At 30.3% G+C, this 23,293-nt stretch overlaps 1 protein-coding gene across 2 annotated transcripts in view; it reads right to left on the bottom strand.

The window, feature by feature from the left end:
- LOC145321951 (rhophilin-2-A-like) overlaps positions 1–20,863 on the bottom strand; it is a 150,647-nt gene extending 129,784 nt beyond the window's left edge. The window contains exon 1 of one of the 2 annotated variants that reach the window (XM_080163648.1): positions 20,553–20,863. In XM_080163648.1, coding sequence (XP_080019774.1) covers positions 20,553–20,606 — 54 coding nt within the window. In that variant the 5' untranslated portion in view covers positions 20,607–20,863. Of the gene's footprint in view, positions 1–6,956; positions 7,463–20,552 lie in introns of those variants that run through there. The other variant, XM_080163649.1, reaches the window with a different exon arrangement.
- Positions 20,864–23,293: the final 2,430 nt, after the last annotated feature.

The following is a 23,293-nucleotide window of genomic DNA, read 5'->3' as shown; positions in this document are numbered from 1 at the left end:
AACAGCAGTCAGTTTTACAAATATAAATTTCTGTCAGTCCAATAAAATTTCCGAAACAGCAATTCCGAAAGCAATTATGCTGTTAATAATTAAATAATCGAAATAATTACTTTCAAAAATGCCAAAATTTCAACTTTTCATGCAATTAGCTATTTTTTTCCTAAAATTTTTACCCGATTTGATTGATAGAAAGCAAAGAGATGGAATAGCTTTCTCGAATATAAAGAACTGATTTTGTTGAAATGTTTTGCTGTTATTCAATCAAAATAAATAGCGTAGAGCCCTTATAAGAGAAGGGGACTCTAAATGACACTGGTGCCCATGATTTTATAACCACATTATCTTATTCGTTGGCTTTGGGTACTTCAATTATGATTGGTTGGTTTCTAACTACATTGCAGTATTGTCGATATTTTATCACCTTTATCAAAGGTTGAAAATATTATGAAGAAAATTACTTGACATTTTAGAGCAACTACTTAATGATTTACACTGAATGTTTGTCCGTTTCTTTGGGAAAACAGAAGTATAATTATTTCATTTGCTTTTCTTTTCTACCAAAGCCCTGTCGTTGGTGTTTTCCCAAAAAATGAAAATGTTTAAATTTTCAGCAAAATGCTAGAAAAGCACTTATTAAATAGCCTAAAACCATCCCTAGACCTATGCAAAGTTTTCCTAACATGAACAACTTAATCGGTTTAATAGATGTTGAAATCATAAGCTTCAGACAAAAAAAAATTAATGCTTTATATATTAGGATTAATTTAATCACAACCCATCTGTCCTTTAAACGTTTATCAGCTACCAAAGACATAATATAGTGTTTGGAAAAAGATTAATTATCGATTATTGTCATAACCCTGCATTATACATAGAAGTTGTAAAAACAAGCAAAACATACCTAAAAAAAAAATAAGTTTAAAACTGTCTCAAGTAAAATATTAAAAGTTTTTGGTAAGATTTTTAAAACAGTTCGTTCCGTTTGTGGCTAGTTACAAAAAAAATACAGAATAAGAATTTTAAAAGACGTTATTCCTTGGAGGTCATTTATTTACTTTTTTCATTTAAATGCAATATTTAAAATTCTCTCAGCCAGGCACAACTTTTATGCTGTAATTTTATCAACATATTGTCTAATTCCTTAGATCCCTGAGTACTCCGAAGGCATAGCAACTATAGTTTTTGCGAAACAACTTAATATTTTTTTAAAATCCTTACCCACCAAACAAAATCGTCAATTCAAAAAATCTGAGAAAACTTGGATAAATATTCACAGGAAAATTAATCAGTTTTATTCAATGGGGGATAAATTCATTGTGGTCATTCAATCATACAAACAAAAGGGGCGGTGTTTCTTAACCCTATTTAAACGGGGATGGGGGTGTTATAACAAACCCCCACCCCTTTAAATAGTTTTTTTAACAGCAATTTTTTTTGCGAAAACAACCTAAAAAATTTCCAATTTTTCAGAGATCTTAAGCGATAAATAAAAAGATTATTAGACGAAACATCCCCAAAGATGATAAACAAAATTAAACCTTTTTCCGTAGTTGAAATAGTTTTATCACAGCTAATTTTTGACCATCCTATCAATAAAGTTATTACTTTACATTACTATACATATTAATAACAGTAAAAGTTTATAAAAACAACGATATTTTAAAAATCAACATTCAAACCATGATAAAAAAAAATATGCAAACAATAAACAGTAAAAAATTGCAATAAAATAGCAACAAATGCGTTGATTTTAATTTGCAAATTTACATAAAGAGGGGGAGATTTTTTCTGTTGTTGAATTAAAATATTCTCATGTATTTTAGAAGGTATATGAGAATCTTCATATAAGTAACAGTATCCCATTCATATGAAATAACACCACCACCAAAATCAGATTTTGCAAAAAGGGAGGAGACATTAGACTATAAATTATACTGGTACCTAAAGTTTTATATCCACAATAGCTTATTCGTTGGCTCAAAAACGCTGGGTAGTTTTATTAAATTTTAGTTAGTTGCAAAAAAGTAGTGTTTAAACTTTTCAACTAATAATTTTAATCTATAGTAGGGGTAACTTTTTTATAATCATTGTCGATGTATATCAATTTATCGTACATTGTCTTATCCCTTAAGGTCCCTGAGATTTTGCAGGTTTTCCATCTATATTTCAGTATCAAATTGACCACGAAACATGTTTAAAAAATAAATAAGATGATAATATCCAATTTAAAAAAACTGTGATGGGGGGGGGGTTGAGGGGAGAGGTGGAGCCCCTTCACGGTTGGACCCTCAGATGTCAAAACTTTATTTTAGTGTTTGGCCAAAATGACTTAGCAATTGTATCTGTAAGTACGTCTAATAACACCCTTTGCTATTTTTAAAATCCTAGAAAATTTTTTTTGCAAGAAAATTGCATAAATTCGCAACCTTTTTTAGAACCACTACATAACTCGAGTTTTAAAACTTTTTATAAAAAATCCTTTTTACAAAAAATATCAATAATTACTTAAAATTAAACCTGAAAGAAAAAAAATCTCATTACACGTGTTAATTTGCATGTTTTAGGTCTTTTTTTGAGGAAAGTATAACTTCCACATTTTTGACAATAATATATTTTTTTAACATTTCAAAGTAAAATATAATAAAACTTAAACGATTTTTCTTGAATTATCAGTTGAAAATTTCATCAAACATGCAATTTAAGTGATGAAAATTTAATAAAATCATTTTTTGAATGTTTAGAATTACCAATTTTCTACATTTAAAACAAAATGTTAACAAAATTTAAAAACATTCTAATATATAACTTTAAAAATCAATAACATTTTATAAAATGATGTTTTAAAAAAAAAATCATTAAAAGGTATTAAAATGCATTTTAAGTTGCTTAAAATTAAAACGAGAATATCTTTTTACACTTTATTCTTTGTAATAGAGATTAATCGTCATTTGCTGAAAATGAAACATTTAATAAACTAATTGAATCTTTTTGTGACCATGTTTAAACTTTTTAATTTTTACACTAAGGTGTTTTTTAATGAAAATCTTTGTTGAATTCTCTTTTGCGACAAAAAAAGAAAGGGAATTTTTTACTATTTCTAGGTTATCTTATGTAATTTAAACTATATAATATGAAATAATTTTTAATTGTCTTTCTTTTGAGCTACAAAACACTGTAAAATGTAACATATATGCAAAAATAACAATTTTTTTAATGAATATTATAATATCCTTATATGACATTGCGTCAGAGCTTATTCTTTAAATCATATGTTCATGAAAAGTAGTCATAAACTTGGAGGGTTGCGCTATTTATTAGAATATTAAATAAACTTGAATGGTAAAAATATTAGCATAGTCTTTGTCAATTCAAATGCTTTAGGTATATTATTCGGAAAGTTAGTTAAAAAAGAGAGAATTTGCTGTGTATACTGTTGAAAGACTTTCAAAAATGTAAATTACAAAGCAATCCTAAAAGATCGGGTCGTAGGCGAGTCTTAGTCGGGGGTTTTCTGATAGCAAATATTGCGTTATTGGTATACAATGTAAAAAAAAACATTTTAAAGAAATTCTTTAAATAAAACCCAACGTGTATTGGCAGTACAAACATCTTAATGCTGGCAGACATATGTTTATCAACATTTGCAGAAAACTATTTCCACAAGAAAAATTATTCAGGTTTCTACTTCACAATTTTAAATATTTCTTTCTGATAAAATGTTTGACATATATCGTATAATCATTTACCAAAAAAAATATTTTGATAATTTAGATTTCAGAGAAGATTAATCCTTTCAAAAAACTAAGACGACATTTTGCATCTTCTGTCATGACATTTTAGAAAAAATATAAAAAACCAAAATTTAGTATGAAAACTATTTTCATCGATTTTTCTGAAGGTATTATCGTATTCTGTGGCTTTGTTATTATCATTTTCTTATATCGAAAGTGCCAAACATTGTACCCTAACTTATTCATTTAATAAAAAACCAGCCGTGCCTTGTCAACATTTCAGGGAAAATGACGTCCAATTAGATACCTAGAATTATGTCTTTACTAATTTAATTTTTTTTGTTTAAAAAAATTATATACATGTGAAATATTCATCTTTTTTCGCATAAAAGAATTTGACAAAAAACGATTGAAAATATGAGAACAAAAATGTTCTCATAATACCTTTCTTGGTAATAAAATACGGTTTATTTGATCAATTTGTGATAACAATTGCAGCATGAATTTAAATATTAATATTAGATATTTTCCTATATTTTGTTAGAATTAAATTTTTTTTGCCTCCAATAGTTTGTATCAGTGATAAGACAATGAACGATAAATTTATTTACATTCCCAATGATATTAAAACAACAATACCTCTTCTGTGGATCAATATTATCAGTTGAAAAGTTTGGACACTACTTGTTTGGAACTAACCAATAAAAATTCAACAAAAGTTCCCAAAGTTATTGAGTCAATGAATATAAAACTTTGGGTACCCGTACCGATGTAATGGCTGATTTATTAACGATATATTCAAATCACATCATTGATACAATATACATCAACATATAAGCATTATATTAAAGTGATCATGACTTACATATAATTGACATATAGATATTGTATTGACATTTTGACTATATACAAAATATATAGTTGTTAGAGAGATGTTTTTCGGCTTAAAAAAATGGCTTTAAGAAGCAAAAAGAATTGAATTTAATCTATCCAAAAAAAGAGAGAGAAAAAGTCATTGAAAGTGACAAATTAAAAGAAATTTTAACCACAAAAATAGAAATAAATGAAATAGAAACAAAGGAAGAAAAATGGATTCATGGGGCGAGAAAAAAAGTCGGGGAGGAGGGATAAAAACTTTAGTAAAAACTTGTAGGCATAGATTTTTGCTCTCAAATAAATAGAATTGTTCCTAGATATCTCATTAACAATGACCTCAATTCTTTTCAGGAAAGCTTTAAATGGGTCCTTGGCATAGTTTTTTTTTATCAATTTAAGGAAGTCCAGCCCTCTTCCCTCAAGAATAAAAAAACATTGTATTTATTCTATTTAAGGGGAAAAAATAAAAATATTTCTTTAATCTTAATTCTTTCTTAACAATTTAATTTGGAAGTTTTTTTTTAAATCTTTAACACTAAATACATTATATTCTTGAAAAGTTTATTCTTGAAAAAATGTTAAATTGTTCTTTGACTACACTCCAGTGGTTTCTGCCAATTTTGGTTGCAGCCTTTTTTGTCCACAATTTCCAATATTTTCACTCTTGGAAAAAAAAACTTCCCCCCTCCTAATATACTTATGACTACGCCTTTAGCTTTAAGAGGCTTCGCACCTTATTCAAGTTTAACATGGGAGGGACTGTGATGGCTTTTAAGTTTAATATTTTATGTCAAATGAAAATGGCTGACATAATATCGACTAGTATATATCAATTCAATTTTTAATCTTAAAGTAATTAATACAATGTTAGATATTTTAAAGAAGTAAGGTTTTTAGTTTGATAGCCAAAGATCCTATAGATGGCTGGCCCGATTGATTTATGATTCTCGGGGAAGCCTGATATGAGTCAATGGGTGGCATAAGGCTATTTTCGTTCCTAATGTATAAACCCTAGATGCTATGTGCTCAGTCCATAGTAATAAAATAATAATCAAATTTAGAAATCTTTAAATAAAAAAATATAAAAGAGAATCAATGTAAAAATGGGATTGTGATTTTTCAGATTTTAGAAAAATTGTGCAATACCATTACCAATAAGATTTATATACCTATTGTATATTTACTAAAAAGTTAGAGAATTAGGATAAATAATTTATTATTTTGTTGACAATAGTATCTGAAAAAAATAATGAAAAGTCTTAACGATGCTGTTATCATATTACCATAAGATTTTAAAGATAATTTGTCGAGGTAATATTTAATTAAAACTAATTCTTAAAACCCAGGGAGGTAAGGGACATCGGACTGTTTATTAAACTAGTCCCAAAGTTTTGTAATAACATTTTCTTATTATTCTTTGGCTTGAAAACTTTAGGGACTTTTATTGAACTTGGATTAATTGATTCTTTAAGTTAAGTTTCCAAACGTTTCAACCACTATTTGTAATCTGCAGGAAGAATAATTTTGTGTATCGTCATTAGGGATGTACATCAATTTATCGACCAATGTCTTATCCCTTTACATCCCTGTTTAAACTAAAACCTTAGACTAAAAATCATTAAATTTCTTTAGGATTTTTATGGAAATAAAATAAAAGTTATTGATTTGCCATTGTTTTACATTTAAGGCTATAAATGTGTATACGTGTACATTTTATTTTTCCTTTATAGATATTTAAAGTAGTGACTACGCCCCTAGATTCCAAGGGCTTCTTTTATAATATATTTAATTTGAAGTTTTTTTCTTCTAATATTTCTTTAATAATTATCACAATAAAGCAAGCTTAGCAACCTCATGATCATTTAAAAAAACTTTTAGCTTAGTTTAAAATTTTCTATGGTGAATGTAGCACTTTTTAATTAATAGTGATCATGATTAGGACATGTATTATTTTAATATATATTAATATCAAATATTCTATTCGTTTTACTAATGAAATTATACAAAATTTTATTTATTATTATTTATTTTTTATAGTTTTCTTAAAATGTAATATTCCTATTCCTAGTTTAGGGGCGTGCACAGGGTTTTGCCAGGGGGTTAGAAATCTTAATGATGGTTGGTTAAACTAGAAGTGTTCAAACTTTCAAACCAACATTTTTTTCCCTAAGGGAAATGTAATTTTGTTTATCATCATTTGGGAATGTACATAAATTTATCATTGTCTTATCCATTAGGAGTTCTAATTTTATATTTTTAGAATATTAGAATAGGCTACATTTTGCCTTTTTCAAAAAAGTTGTTTTGAAAATAGTTTTTTTGAAGGAAAAAAATATTAGAGCAACTTACCCGTCGAATATTCTGTAGCGAATTCATTTTTATGATGATTCGTTGTTTTTTTTTATTAAAAATCAAAATTCATTTCACCAAAAACTTCACTTTAGAAAACGCGTTGTCTAAGCCCTTTTTTGGTTGTGTAGGGGACGGAAATAGGATAGACGACCAAAAACAGCAACAATAATTTTGCTTTCAATAAAGCAGGAAAAATAACCCTTTTTCTTTGTTTGAAAAAATGAGTTAAATTTTTTAGCCGCGTTGCTTTTTGAGATATATGATTTTAGGGGGATTTTTGGGTATGTATATAGTTAGACTTTCACTTGTACCCAAGCGTTTTTTGGTCACCTTCAAGGTCACCCACTGGATTTTTAGTATTATTCTTTTTTCACTCAATTTTATCAATATTTTTATAACTTTTTAATGATTATTTATGATATTATCTTTTATTTTTCTTATCACTTTTATAAAAATTATAAAAATTTGTGTAACCTTATCTCAATAAAAGTTACGAATATACTAAAATTACTTGCGCCGAAAATGTATCATAAAGGTACGAGAGGTGGGGAGGGGGTGGGGGGGATAAAAGGGAAGTGGATATGCAGCGTAGAGCAAAGTCATAATACTTGGTTTCTTACCAATACGAGGGGTGGGTGGGTTCATACAATATAGCATTAAACATGGATTTAAAAACAGCAGAATGATTTTTCAACATTTTGTTGAATATTTGAAAAAGAAATTGAACTAAAAAAAATACTTTCCCTAATAGTAATAAATTTTATTCTTGCATGCTAAAATGTATGTGTTAGAGTGGATAAAGGGTTGTAAATTGCTTACATTGCCTTCTAAATTTCTTTTTCCATCAATTAATCAATATGAATAAGCTAGAAGTTACATTCGAATTAATACCAGGACCTAATGTAAAGCAACAGAATGTCTAATTGTCTATCTGTACCGAAAGATGTCGCAAACCACTTGATCGATATGGCTCTCCATTGCGGAGAAACACCTTTAAAGTAATAGAAAGGTTTTAATCTATTTTGAGGGTGGGTAATACCTTCATTTCACCTTCCCAAGAGAAATTACCCTAATCTTAAAGTAATCTTTATAGATAGAACTATGTAAGCTACAATTGGAAGAATTTTACAAAAAATATATTTTCTGACAATCTATTTCTTCAATAATTTTCCTAAAAAATTGGCTTTTTAAAAATTTTCTGTACTTTCATAAAACCACCATACTAACTAACAACTTCGAGAAAAGAGGAAAGAATCAAAAGGGAGGGGGACAGGAAAGCCATAGTAGTAAGAAAGGTGGATAAAAAGGATGGGGGGGGGGGGGTAAAGGTAGGAAGTACGCAAAGCAGAGGGAAAAGAGAGGGTTTATTGTGACGCTTATCAGATGGGAAAATGGAGAGTGGGGGGGTGGGGGCATGTTAATAAGGGGGTGGACAGGTAGGGATAGGAAACGCATAGAAAAAAACAATTAGATGTTGATATGCATGTTTTGTTACTTGTTAATATGCATGTACCATTGTTAGTTCGTGTGTAAGCGAAGCAACTTTATAATTACTTTGTACGTACGTATAGCATTAACTAACCATAATCTAACAATAATTAGCGCCCCAAAATTTGTAAAAAAAAATTAAGGAATACTAGAATAGTGTTTCTAGTTATGTTAATTTAAACAGAAAGTCAGACTGACTGACAGAAATAAGGTACAAAGTAGCTGCGCTACTCATGGATGTGTTAATGCTGTGTCTGACATAGCAGCATTAGGCCCTATTCTTTACTGGAAGGGGTTTTAGACTTATATAAATATTGTTTAAGAATTATAAATTCTGAGCCAATTTTATATGTTGTCTTCCTTGTTCTCCTATACATTTGTTAATGGTCGTTTGTTTAATTTGTTGAGCTTGAATTTTATTGATATTTTCGTCAGGGATCTAAAGGGATAAGACAAAGGCCTGTAAATTGATGTACAATGTACATACCCAATGATGATACACAAAATTGCCCCTTATTTACAATAAATTTTTAAAACGCTTAGACAATCAACTTAATGATCCAAAGAATCAAAATTCATAAAAGCCTCCAAAGTTGCTAACCCAACGAATACGAAAAGATTATTATAAAACTGTATAACTAGTGTATTAGACAGCCAATTGTCTCCTTCCTTCCTGTATATTGCCATCCTTGTTAATCTAGTGGGAAAGGGAAAGCACAATGGGAAATAATCATATGATTATGATTATAAATATTACAAATTATAATAATGGTATCCATCCAAATCCGCCAAATTTATCTAAGGCAGTGTAGCTACTTTATAACTAGGGGAACGTCCGTCCGTCCGTCAAAGTATGTTACGAAAAAAGGATTTGCTTTGGTTATAAAAGTAATCAAAATTAGACATTTCTTAAAAAATTAAATGCAATACAAAGCTGGGCGTTGTCCTCTTAGAATTTTTTTTTCAATTTTGAAAATTTGAGTACGAACCCCCCCCCCCCCCGCCCGACTATTTTAGTTTAGGTTAGGTTAGGTCATAGGCTAGGGAGCCGAGCGCTGCGGCTAGGCAGGCAATGGGGCCGAGCGCTGCGGCTAGGCAGGCAAGGGGGCCGAGCGCTGCGGCTAGGCAGGCTAGGGAGCCGAGCGCTGCGGCCAGAGTTGTTCGTTGTCGGGAGGGGGGGGGAGGGGACTCAAATTTTCAAAATTGAAAAAAAAATTTCCAAGAGGATATTACCCAAAGCTGAATGTCATATACAGAGATTTATTAACAAATAGCATAACTTCCGTAAATACTCTCAAATTCACAGTGTCTGTCCTTTTTAGCTCGGTCATTTTTTTGCGTCGCTACCTATTTATGTTTTCATTCTTATTATTATTACAATTTGCATGTAACTTGTTATTGCTGCGCTACTCAATAAAAAAATGGTAATAGCTAACCTCAAAAATATAATTTGGCGGGAACGATGATACACCTATAAAACATTATGTCCGTGTTTCACAGGGAGTAAGGGAGGGGACAATGGATCGAATATTCAATTTTTAAGTAGTCTCAGACTTTGAGGACTGGCTTAAAGGGAATGTGCACGAATACAGCAGATTCTTACTGATTTTGGGGCTCGCGCATCAATGCCCCGCTAACTAGCTAAGCTAGTTTTGAATATGCAGACAGAAAAGTTTGTTATTTATCGCTGGTTTTAACAAATATTTTTTCCCAAGAAAATGTCTTTTCATGTATAAAAACTCTACTGTGATATTTATGTATTAAATAATCTAAGAACCGCTTGAATTTTGGGGTCAGTTATAAATATATTAGAAGGGTTGAGGGTGGTTTAAACAAGATTTTTCTAGTGATTAATTACAGAATGTTTACTACATTGTGATTTGTTGATAATTTAATTTTCAAGTAAATGATTTTTTTCTTAGAACTAATTTTGTTCTAAATTAGGTTACCATGATCCCCTTACAATTTTGGTAAAATTTTCTTGAAAAATCTGGTTTTCGTTGCTTTTCAGCGAACCCTCTTAAATTGAATTAATTGCCCATTGTCCCCTCCCTTACTCCCTGCGTGTTTCATCAAAATCGGAAATAGGGGGAAGTAAGTAATGTTTCCTTAAGAGTGTATAATAATAATAAGGAGTTAGTTTACCGGGAAGGTGGCGCGAAGGGGTTAAGGCCCCCCCCCCCCATGTGAAAATTACAACATACCATGGACCTATGGGATGGTGCAGTGGCGAGGGAGTTAAGGCCCCTCCCAAGTAAAAAAAAAACTACAAAGACAAAACTGCATAACTTTTGCACCACTTTTGACGTCATATTCTCTATATCTTTTTTAGGGGTTTTCTTCCCCACTTCTCCTCTCATCTTCCTCATTTTATGACGTCACAGGAATCAAAAGTGAAACAAAAGTTATGCAGTTTGGTCTTCGTCAGAAAAATCTAATATATCATGGACCTAAGGGAAGATTCATTCGAAAGAACGCAACATTTTTTTGGAATTTTTTGGAAACAAAGAGAGTTATATAAATTTATGTTTATTCATATAAACTTTAAATCCTCCTAGGCACCTAAAATATAAATTAGGAAGATTTTTATGTCTGTTAAGATCTTGCGAACCATCTCGATTTCATGGACTTTTTATATAGCTTCCAGAAGGGTTTTATTAGCTATTTTATTTCAAAATTTAAGTCTTCGAATTTGATCCTCCCAGTTGGTAGAGGCGAAGACGCTAGTCCTATTATATAAAGAATTGATTGAGTTGTAAACTTTAGTGAAGCTTGATATAGGTTCAGGAATGGTTTTAGACTGTTTTATTCTTAAATCTAAGTCTTTGAGTGCTACACATATAGCAAATATAAGTCAACAAAAAAAATTATAAGAAAAAATATTGTGACTGTATAAGCAGTATTCTAAACGACGTATGTTTGGACGTACAACCTTACACTAGTTATAAAGTAGCTCCGCTACAAAAAAAAATTACCGGGAAATGAAAAAAAATATCTTAATAAGCAAATCTTAAATCAGATTGAAATTTGAAACCTAAATGAACTAATTTAGTTAAAAATATTATCTTAGAATTATATTAATTACCTAACAATAGCTATCATTAGTGTTAATTACATGGGATATCATATAGGGTTCCTTTTTTTTCTCAAAACACGATTCGTGGTTTTGGAATTTTAGAATATATCAATAAAGGTAATGCATATAGAATGTGCCTGGATATTACGACAGGGGAAAAATTGCCGCAAATTTAGGTTGTTAACATGGACATCATTTATTAGTCAGTTCGTTCCTCAGTAGGAGGGGAGGATTTGGGGTAAAGAGTTTGATATGGTTATCGTTATTTTAGCCAGCTACAATTTTCACTGTATTAGAGTACATAAAACTATTTTGAACAAACCAATCAGGATTTAGCAAAAGTACCCAAATTTTTTTAGTCGGCGAATGAGAGATCATGTTTATTAAACTTTGGGTATCGGCACAAATTACAGTCCAACGTCCCCTCCTCCATGACTATCACCCATAGTGTCTATATGCAACTTAAGATCTAAATAACAGATCTTATATGTCTAGTTCTTTGTTTTTAGAATACTTTTTCAGTCCATGATTGCTTAACAAAGATTAAGTAAAGGCTAATTCTAAAATTTGAAACAAAATAAGAAAAAAATATAAAAGTAAAGCGAGAATAATTATCTTAACAATATATAGCTTAAAACCTGCCAAACGCATATGCCAAGCAGTGTCAACATATAAGAGACCTTTTAAACATCTTTAAGTTTAACAAATAAGTTTAATTGGCAATGAATATAAATGAAAGCTATAATACAAAAGTAGAACAATGTCTTTCTGTCTGTCCGTCTGTCTGTAGCTTTAGATTTCTATACCTGCTACTCTAAATTATCCCAACTAAACTTTCCCCTTTTGGGAACAGCCTCAAGGGGATAAAGGCAATGCAAAGTATAATGATTATATTATTGTTGTCTGTACTTACATATGGTGATAATTATAGAGTATATTCGCTGATAACAATATGTAAAGAAGCCTTATTAGGGTTTTAATTTAAATATAAAATCTCAACACACGTTTACGATTTTGCAATAGAGTTAAATATTTTAATTTATACTAGCAAAACTATTCTTTAATATTTTTTGTGTCAGTAGGTTCGCACTCTTCGCGTTATTGTATTAATATGCATATTCACACACAATCGCATAGTATTTTAAATATGAGGGAGTAGAGAGGGGCCTATGGTTGTAAATTATTATGGTACTAAAAGTCTAATAAACGTGTTTTCGCATTCGTCAGCTTTTGACTTTGAGGACTTTATGGACTTAAATCTTAATTGTACGAACTATGCAGTGTCAAAATGTTTACACCAATAATTTTAATGTACAGGATGGGTGATTTTGTTTTCCATAATTGGGAGTGTGCAATTTACACCAGATCATAACAGACCATTTTCTTAGCCCTATTGTTTTTAGATCCCTATTTAATTTACAAGATAAAACCGTCAAACTTACAAACAGCCAAATTCTAAGAATTTTAGTTTAACTTTTCTACTAAAAGAAATCATAAATATTTTGTTGGCTTCGCTTTTCATTGATTATTTTGTTCTTGTTTCTTATTACAATTTTCTTATTAATTTGGATTATGGGATTAGAGCTGAAAGTAACTTTTTAAGTACAAGAGGCTTCACATCTTGCCTCTACGGGCAAACACGTCAAAGGGTCGGTGTAAAGGGGTGTTTATCCCACACGAACTTTGAAAACCCTCATTCCCCCCCCCCTGAAAATTTTAAAAGTTACATTAGATTACCCACCTTAAACCTTTGGAACCCCTACTTTTATCCCCCCACAATAAAAAGCTCTGTTTACCCCCTTATAAGCTTACATTAAATTTCCTACCTCACTGAAACTTTTGAACCCACTCATTTTATCCCTCTCAAAATAAAAAGCTTGGACATCCCTGTCTACAGAATTTAACAGTTTTGAAGACGCAAAGGAATAATGAAGGTTTTAATGCAAAGCAGCAATTTTTAAATTTTTTTCTGAACAAAAACATGTAAGTAATAGCTTTCCGAGGTGGCTTTAGGCTATTTTAATGAGGATGGGAACTAAATCTATTGAGATCAAAACAACCTTAATGGGTTAAAACATAATTTAATAGCTTCTCCTTCAAATAGAGCTGCTATTAAAAGACAGAAGGGATATGCGGACTAAACATAGTTATAGAGAAGTGTCAGCAATTATTGTAAACTTATTGAAGCCAATAAAAAATATTAAAAGACAGAGGGACATACAGACAGAGACTAGTTATAGAGAAGTGTCAGCAATGATTATAAACTTATTGAAACCAATAAAAATATTAAGACAGAGGGACATACGGACAGAACAAAGTTAGAGAAAAGTGTCAGCAATGATTATAAACTTATTGAAGCCAATAAATAGTAGATGAGTATAAAATTACCAATATTTAGTTTTTCTATGGATTCTAGGAAGATTCTCTAACAATTTCCAGCATTGCCATAGAGGACATTTTGAGGCCCCCCCCCCCCCCCCCACCCCCTTAGTTTATCATTCTCATAAAGCACTTGATAAACTCCTATTGCACGCCCCTGCTTCTTATTGGTTAAAAAACGCCAGGGATCGTAAGGGATAAGACAATGGACAATAAATTGACTGACAGGTCAAATGATCATATAGTTACTATTTCAGTAGATTAAGTTATTGGTTTAATGTTTGGAATCTGTTAGTTTTACACCAACCAATCAAGATTTATTGAAGTTTTTTAGCCAACGAATGAGACAATGTATTTATAAAACTTTGGGCACCAGTATAATAAATATTGATGCTCTCTGGAGACAATGTGTCCAGTCATAAAATACTAGAATCGACCATGTGGGTCATGAAAAAATGTCTCCATGGGTCATTTGGCCAATCGATCATTGGGTTAGCTTAAGACAGTAAAAAATCCCAAAACATAACAAAGCTTCCCTGAACATTGGAGTCAAATAAATTTAAATTCACATACTTCTATTATTATTAGTAAGGTATTTTTTAACTAAAGATTTCAATAACTACTAAAAGGATTGAGTTCTTCTTTTTAGGGAATCTTAACATTGGTCTCGGGGTGGCTTTAGGTTATTTGTTTTTAGATCTAAGCCTTGAGCTGTTTTCTGCCCCAAAGAGTCCCTAGATGGCAAGGGCGCAACCACTAGCATGAATTAAATCATTGTTTTTTTTATATTATTACCGTATATACCAAACAAAAAGAGCTGAAATCTTAAAAGTGAAAGTAAGAAAATTTAAATAAAAACCTTTTTGCAAAAAGTATTGAAATCTTAAAAATCTCTAATCTCTATACAGGGTCAGATTATTGAAATAAAGGTTCATGGGCATTTTACAATTTAATTAACAAAAAACTTTGTACTAGATTTAGATTTGGATATATATGGACAGAAGGAAATTTGTCGTTAATTTAGTTTGATAATAATGAGGTTGTTTATTGGTCTGTTCGTTCATCCAGTAGAAGGATAGGAGATGTGGTAAAGGAAGCGGGGTATCGTCATTTTAGCCAGCTGCAAGCATCATTTTGTTAGAGTACATGAAAATCTAGTGCAACATCCAAACAATAATAAATCGATTTTAATAAGACTGTATATTTTGGACATAAAACGTTATTGTTTAATTGCCATTTATGTTTAAAATCTGTGTAAACAAATCGCGCAGGTCAAAAGTATTTGCTTTTCTAAGTAAATAGGGTTTGAAACCAGGGAGCCAATGGGATATGACAATGGTCGATATATTGATGTACAGTACATTCCCAATGATGATCCACGAAGTAACCCCCTCTGAAGATTATAATTGGCGATTTAAAGGTTTGGACTAAATAAACCAACCAATAAAAATTCACAGAAAGTCCTTAAAATTGTTTAGCCAACGAAAGAGAAAACGTCGTAGAAAACTTTGGGCATAGTATAATAGACAGCCCAATTTCCCCTCCCTCTCTGGTTTGGAACAGGGGAAGATTTCACAAAGGTTACTCAGCAATAACAAGCAAACACTGTATATCTAAATGATATTCAGAATTCATGTAGCTAATAGATTTTTTTTCTATGATTAATTTTTTTTTAAGTTTTGATTTCTATAGGTTGGAATTTTTGAACATTCCTCAAGGAAATCCATATGAATTAAGTCAGGTTTATTTAGTAGAATTAAATAAGCTCCCTAACAAAAATTTCACATTATGAAATCTATCGTACTTGTTTCTATTTAAAATGATTAAAAAACTAGAACTAAGCATGAGTAATGATAAAAATGACATAAGAAAATTAAACAGAATTTTCATATATGATGATATTTTATTGTATGTAAATTTTTATCATAGTAAAAGTTATTACACACCAGGAACCTTAGGGGATAAGACAATGAATAATGATCCCCAATGACAATAAACAAAGTTACTTATTCTGGAGAATAGTTTAGAACCAACCAATCAAATTCAATAAAAATTAGCCAAAGTTATCAAGCCAACGAATACGATATGTAGTTGTAAAACTTTGGTTACCAGTGCATTTTTTTACAGGCCAATGTTCCTTCCTTCCTGATCATATTACAAAACTGGAATAAGTTGAATTTATCTTTCGTTGTCCTATCCTTTTATCCATAAGGCTTTATACATAAAATATTGTGTTTTAAAAAGTGCATAAGTGAGCACTTTCAGAGGGGGAGAGGGATATTTAACCCAAAGAAAATTGTTATGAGCTTGAAATATAAGACCATTCAAAAATTGTAATTATTATTATCATTATTTCATATTAATATAAAATATTATGATGCTAATATATATAATAGTAACATTTAGATATGTTTTAAAATAAAACTTCATTAAAAAATTACAGCTTTCCTTTCAAAGTTTAAATTAACAGGGATTTATGGAAGGTTTGAACTTTGGTATTGTACCTAACTGTTCCAGGAATCATCATGCAAAGTTTAATTTAGATGGGACGGACGGACTGATCCCTAATTAGAGAAAAGGTTTGCGTTTTCAAAAATTCTTTAGGATGAATTATCCTAAACCCTTATATAAGGCGCATGTCAAGATTTAAAGTTACTTAGTTTGGGATTAAGCCACTTTAATCTCATAGCACATTTTCATTTGTGCATAAAAATGGTCTTGCTCACAACTTTTTCTGTTCATGTTTGTCTGTCGGTCAGTCCATAATGCTATGGGGAAAGTAATATTTATTGGGGGTTGATTTTTTAATAAAAGTTCCTCCAGGTTTTTTAATCTATTTCATTTAGGATTCAATTTTCTTAAATATTTGACACTTAAATGAAAATTATTTATTTTATAGATTAGTTACACTAATTAAACTAATAAAATAATGATTTTTTTATCTTATATGACTCAGAAATTATAAATTTATATGAATGTATTTTATATCGAATTGCAGAACTGATATTAGTAATGTATTACAACTATATATTTATCACGCAACCTCAACATATCAAATAAAAAATCAGATAATATGTGCTGTCAACTCTAAACAAATTAAAAATATTTACCAAAATATTTCTGTCTCTAAACTTTGGAAGACAGTCAGTTGTATAACTAAATTTTTATTGATGTTTTTACATTTTTAACAAGGATGACAACATCCATAAAAGCTAAACTCTATGTAGGTCAAATGAACATTAACACTTGCAAAGTTTAAAATCCCTAGAACAATTCTTACATGTATTGATTAACTATAAGAGCTATCCGTTACGGTCAGACGAATGGACGGTGATATCCCAATTATAAAAAGCTTCGCTTTAAAAGTATTAAATAGGTAAAGAGGGCCCCGATAGACTAAGGTAAGGTATGAATCAAGCCCATAAAGCCATGCTGACCAACATAACCCAACCTAAAAGTTTTAAAGCAAATAATCTTAATTCGACCAATATGATATTAAATCAGTGAATATTTATATTGGCGATCAATCATTTTTAGTTGTTAAATCCTTTCTTTAGATCCTTTACATTAAAGTGGTTGAATGTAAGTTTGTCAATTAAGATCTTATAAACGACTAAAACGATCAGTCCATAAAAGTCAAGCTTTTTGTAGCTGATAGTAATAAAAAAAACATCAATAAAAATTTTCCTGTAAGACCACTTTAACATTATAACATAAGTTTTTCACATTTTAAAAAAACCGTTTAACTACTATAACGTATTTTTAACTAAATAACTTTAATTGTACAGTAATATTATGACTGAAATGAAAATAAACTAGACTTTTACGTATGTGAATCAAATGCTTTGATTATAAGGCCTAAACGCACATAAAAAAAATATGTGTCAATGCGTTAATTTCTCCCCTTTCTTTTTCTATCCCCATCCTCTTTTACTACCCCTTTTTATTGCGTATAAGTGCGTAAGGATTTAAATATTACATACAATCAGCTGTAAAGGTTTTCTACAAGTGTTTTGAGCAAAGTATATCAATTAAAGTTATGTAATATTACAAACGTAATCCTTATACTAAAATAACAGGATGTTTGCATGTTTGTCTGTCTGTTTGTCTGTGTGTCTGTACCGAAGGATCTCGCTAATCGCTGAACCGATCGGGTTCTTCTTAACAGGGTATATTCTCATAGGTCCCGGGAAGGTTTTTAACTATTTTGGGGAAGGGTACCACCACCCTCCCAAGAGAAATCACAAGAAATCGAACGTTTCTTGATTTTAGAAAGAGAGTTCAACGCAAACATAAACGTCAAACGCAACATAGACATATTTTAAATATAAAAAAAACATTTAAAGTGCCACTAGATGCCTCTAGGGGCGTAGCCGCTAGTAAAGTAATACAATAATTGTCTGTTTCTTTGTTGCGTGTCTAATAAAAATTTGAAAACAGCTGGTTTGATACATCTTATAAGTTTTGAGGAGCTTACTATTTCTTTTTAGTACATAAAGCTGCTTTATAATTTAGAAGGTGCGTCCGTCCGTCTGTGGGGGGGGGGGGGTAATGTGAATTTAGCAGTTGCTAATCAAGATAGAGAGCTGAAATTTATTGTGAAGATTCCCTAAATCAATGAGCATTAAGTATATAATTTACTTGGTCCACCAGTCTTTCTGTAAAGCCGTGAAGGACATTAGATTTTGTTAAATCGGCTTGTCGAAATTTTACTATTAACGCCACTCTAATAATTTGTTTACTTTGATAATTTGTATATAATGTCTTTATATTGAATTTAAAGCAATTCAAATCAAAATGTAATTTAATAATGGATAATGGATATAGGATATACGTGGATATGTTGACAGGTGTAAGTAAATTTGTCGTCAATTCAGGTAGCTAATATCATATAGACCACCTATATCGGTCAGTTCGTTCATCTAGTAGGAGAGGAGGGAATGGGGTAAAGGGGGTGGATGGGGGGCCACATTATTTTAGCCAGCTGCGTGCATCAATTTATCAGAGTACATAAAAATCTGTTGAAACATCCAAGTAATAATATATCGATTAATTTAATGAAAATAAACATCACGAAAAAAATATTTAATTGATATAGACATTAAATTTTGTAATTTATAGATCAAATTTACTAATAATTCAAAAGGTGTAAAAAGACAAAGAAAAGCACATTTTCAGTTGTGTTACAAAAAAAAATGCCTGAAACCTACACAAGACTTTGAATAAGCTTCACTGAAAACACAGTGCAAAATATCCTTACTACTTAATATTATGTAGAATACTAATGGCTGCGCATCTAGAATGATTGGTCAATTACAGTGTATACTGGCCTCTCATTGTCTATTCTATCGTATGACGTAATAATCTATGGAGGAACTTTAATCATCTTCAGAAATTTTCATAGAAATCCTGTTACTTTTATCTAAAGATTATAAAGGTCAACTAACTCCATAATTGTGTTATGTTAACGATTTTTAGAGTAGCTGCACTATTTAAGAGTAATTTAACCAACTCGATTTATCTGCGAAATTTTGACATAAAATCCGCGAAAATGACTGCACACCTAACTCAGGACTTGCTTCCATAAAAATTAGATTTAAATTATTTTTATTGTATGTTAATTTTTCTTTACATTGCGTTTGACAGCTAAGACTACAAACCTATCCTTTTTTATAAAGTAGTATGGTTTTTTTATAAAGATCTCAGTATTTGTTGTACTTTCCAGGGAAGCTTTAATAATATCTTTAGATGATTGAAGGCTTTTTTACTGACCTTCCCAGACCTCCTCTAGGCTAGGTGCATGTGAAGTAACATAATCTATATACATTTTTTACATTGTTTTTAATTACTGTAGTATAATATTACATTGTTTAAAAAAAAGTATATTTTCATAATTCTTTTATTATGTTTAATAATAAATATGACTCATAACTAGACCTTTTGACATTTTCCTGTATATCAACATTGAACTACTTATAGCCCTCTATTGGTAATTTGAATTAATACGTCTTTTGCTCTGGTTTATAGAAGGGATCTAAAGAAATTAATGTTCTATAAATTCATGTACATCCCTAATGATGATACACAAAATAGTCCATTCTGTAGATTACAATTAGTGGTTAAAACATTTGAACATTAATCAACCGATTAAAATTCAATAAAAGTCCTTAAAGTTGCTGAGGCAAAAAATATGAAAATGTTATTTTTTAAATTTGGGGACTAGTGTAAGGCAAACACCAAACAGGTTTTAGGCTATTTTCTAAGGGATGGGAACACCCACCCCCAAATGAACGTGACCCCAAGCGAAGCAAAGATACCATGTTACTCTATTAGGTGCTAAACCACATTTTAAACACATATTTATAAATCTTCAAACGGTAAAAATTTATCGAAGGAGGATTTTTTTGTATTTCAAAGATTGCGTGAATATTTACTTATTTTTTTCGATTGAAGTTGCGTGAATTTTTTAAAATCGAGGTTTCGTATTTTTAAGAAAATAAATTATTTTTTTATGTTTTGTTATTTTGATATTCGTAGAAAATTGTCTGTAATACATTGATATACATGATTTTTTCAGGATAGCTGAGAACTGGTTCTAATCCAGTAGATATTAATCGGTTTTGAAGCCATACTGGAAAAAAAGTACTTACCACAATTCGTTTTCTAAACTGCTCAGGTTTGGGAAATATCGCCCACTTCAGCATTTTTAAAATAAAATATTCTTCACATCACAAAGAAATCAATCATTTTATTTCATTTTCTAATTGTTTTTTCATAAAATCACTTTAATAATATTCATTTTTTATATTTATGACGTAATTATAACTACATGTTTATTATTACTGTCTTTTATTCATTTTTGTTTGTTTGTTTATCAGTATATTTTCTTTCACAAGTGTTTTTTTATTTAGATATATTGTCTTTAACACATTCTATTGTTCACGCGTCTGACATTACAAACCTGAAATATTTGAATAAATATAAAAGATGTGAAGTATATTAATGAAATACAATACCAATACCAATGGTTTATGTCCAATCCAAAAATGGTCTGAATTGTCTGTACTTTTTAGGGAAGCTTTATAAATTTCTCGGGGTTGGTTTTAGGCTTTTTACCTCACCTTACTCACTTACCACTATAGCCTAGGGTCGAAGCAACTAGTATGTTCATTATAGAGCAACGCTTCTAGATTTTATTAAAATCTACATTATGATAAATTCAAAAATATTATGGAATAAAAATCACTAAACCTTTCATTATCGTTACTTAGACTAAATCAAAGCGTTTGATTTTTAAAAATAATCTTACTTTAGAGTTAAGATGCCAAAACCAAAACTATAACTAACTAAAAACAGACTAGATATTTTCTTATGGTATATAGATGCTTCGCCCTTGGCCTCTAGTGGGTTTGTTAAAAATATATCTATCACGATTGACAAATACCATAATTAGCGAAGCAAAATAACATCATAAATGGACACAAGGACAAAGTAATTTAAAGAACATATGTACAGCGGTTATAAATTAAAATATGCTTTGTTATATTTTTGTAGCATGGCTGAGAGACCAACATATAAAGTAACTTATATACTGGATGTTTAGGAAATCTTCACAAAGCAATTTCAGCCGTCTAAATTGAATAGCAACAAGAAAATTAAGATGTCTAAAGGCCAGGCAAAGTGCTTACAGAGTAGCTTTGCTACTAAAAAGGTACAAAAGTTACACTTTAATATAATTAAATCCTATTTGAAATATGATATCAACATTGTTATACATTATTAACTTAAATAAAATCTTTATTTCTATCTTTTAATTAATCTTTTTAGTAGCGAGGCAACTCTATAATCTAATTTGATTCTCCAACCGTTAGACCGTCCATAATGTTACATGGAGGAAATGTTATTTTCTTGGCTGCTATTTAAGAGAGACTGCTGACATTTTTGATGATTCTCGAACCAATGAGAACCCAGTTTTAGTTAGTTTGTCCTTCTGTCGGTCATCCTTTAAAGGACATTCACATTTCACATAATTACTTATTTTTCATTTTTTTATGACAACTGAACATATGCTCAATCACTTTGTCCGTTTGTGCATCCATAAATGTTTCGTTACTTATGGATATTTTCAATGTTACATTATAGAAGCTTTTTATAGTGTCAATAAAAGATGAAGTCATACTGGCCTACCATTGGTCAATTAAATGTATACTGGCCTGCAATTGATAATTTAGTCTGTGTATTCGCCTATCCTTGGTCCTATTTTGTAAGACGAAATTTTTCTGTAGGCATTATAAAGAGCTTCTGCATTATATCTTGATTCAAATGTCTGATAATTAAGATATCCTAAACGGTAAAACTATAAAATCTTTAATAAAATTTTTTATCAAAATGTTCTATACATTAACAAATGGCTATGATTCTAGCCTCTAGAGGGGCTCAGGCCTGGAAATGGGATAGGCAGTTTTAAAGATTTCTAAGTTACATAATAATAAGGAGTTTTAAATCCATGTACTATATATATTGACTAGCGGCTACGTCCCTAGAAGCATCTAGGGGCACTTTACTTAAGGTAGGAGGAGGAAAAGTCGACCTCATCCCATTTAAAATTTGAGTTTCAAAAAGATAAAAAAGATATTTTTTGGGGGGAGGGGGGTGAGGACACCCTCTCCCAAAATAGTTTAAAACCTTCCTAGGACCTATAAGAAGCTTAACTGTAAAGGAGAACAAAATCGGTTCAGCAGTTAGCGAGATCCTTCAGTACAGACAAAAAACGCTACTACTTTATATAAAAGGATTATTAAATTACAAAAAGATTAAAACGAATTTCTGTTTTTGTATTTTACATCTAATTTTTTAAAACTTTAAATATCAAATTTTTAGAACTATTTCAAAGACATTTTTGTACTATTAGAATTAGAAATAATTAGATTAAAATGGTATATTGAAATCGTTTTATAACAATGAACTATTTCCACAAAAAAATCAATACAGAAAAAATACATTACGATATGTATGAACATAAATGAGTAATAAAATGACACCTATATGTAAAAACAAATGTTATCTACAACTATAATATTATTCATGTACTACCGTTATTTGTTACTAATTTTTTAGATAACCTTATCTTTTTTGGAGTGATCAAAAGTATTAAAAATATAACTAAAAAGCAGACACCTATCTCATATAGAAACGGAGATAAATCAAAATTTAAACAAGAATGACAACATCAATTATCATCACCGACAGAAAGACAGACAAAGAATGTATAGACTATATTCGCATATGTTATAGGAATCTTCACTGAAAATTTCAGCTGGCAGCCGGTAAAATCATATTTCTCCCATGGCGTTACGGACTAACTGACTGACGGACAGACAAAGTGGATTCT

The sequence above is a fragment of the Acartia tonsa genome, chromosome 6 (genome assembly GCF_053477335.1).
Source record: "Acartia tonsa isolate MP-2025a chromosome 6, ASM5347733v1, whole genome shotgun sequence".
NCBI lineage: Eukaryota > Metazoa > Arthropoda > Copepoda > Calanoida > Acartiidae > Acartia > Acartia tonsa.
This window is presented reverse-complemented; position numbering and strand designations above follow the sequence as displayed.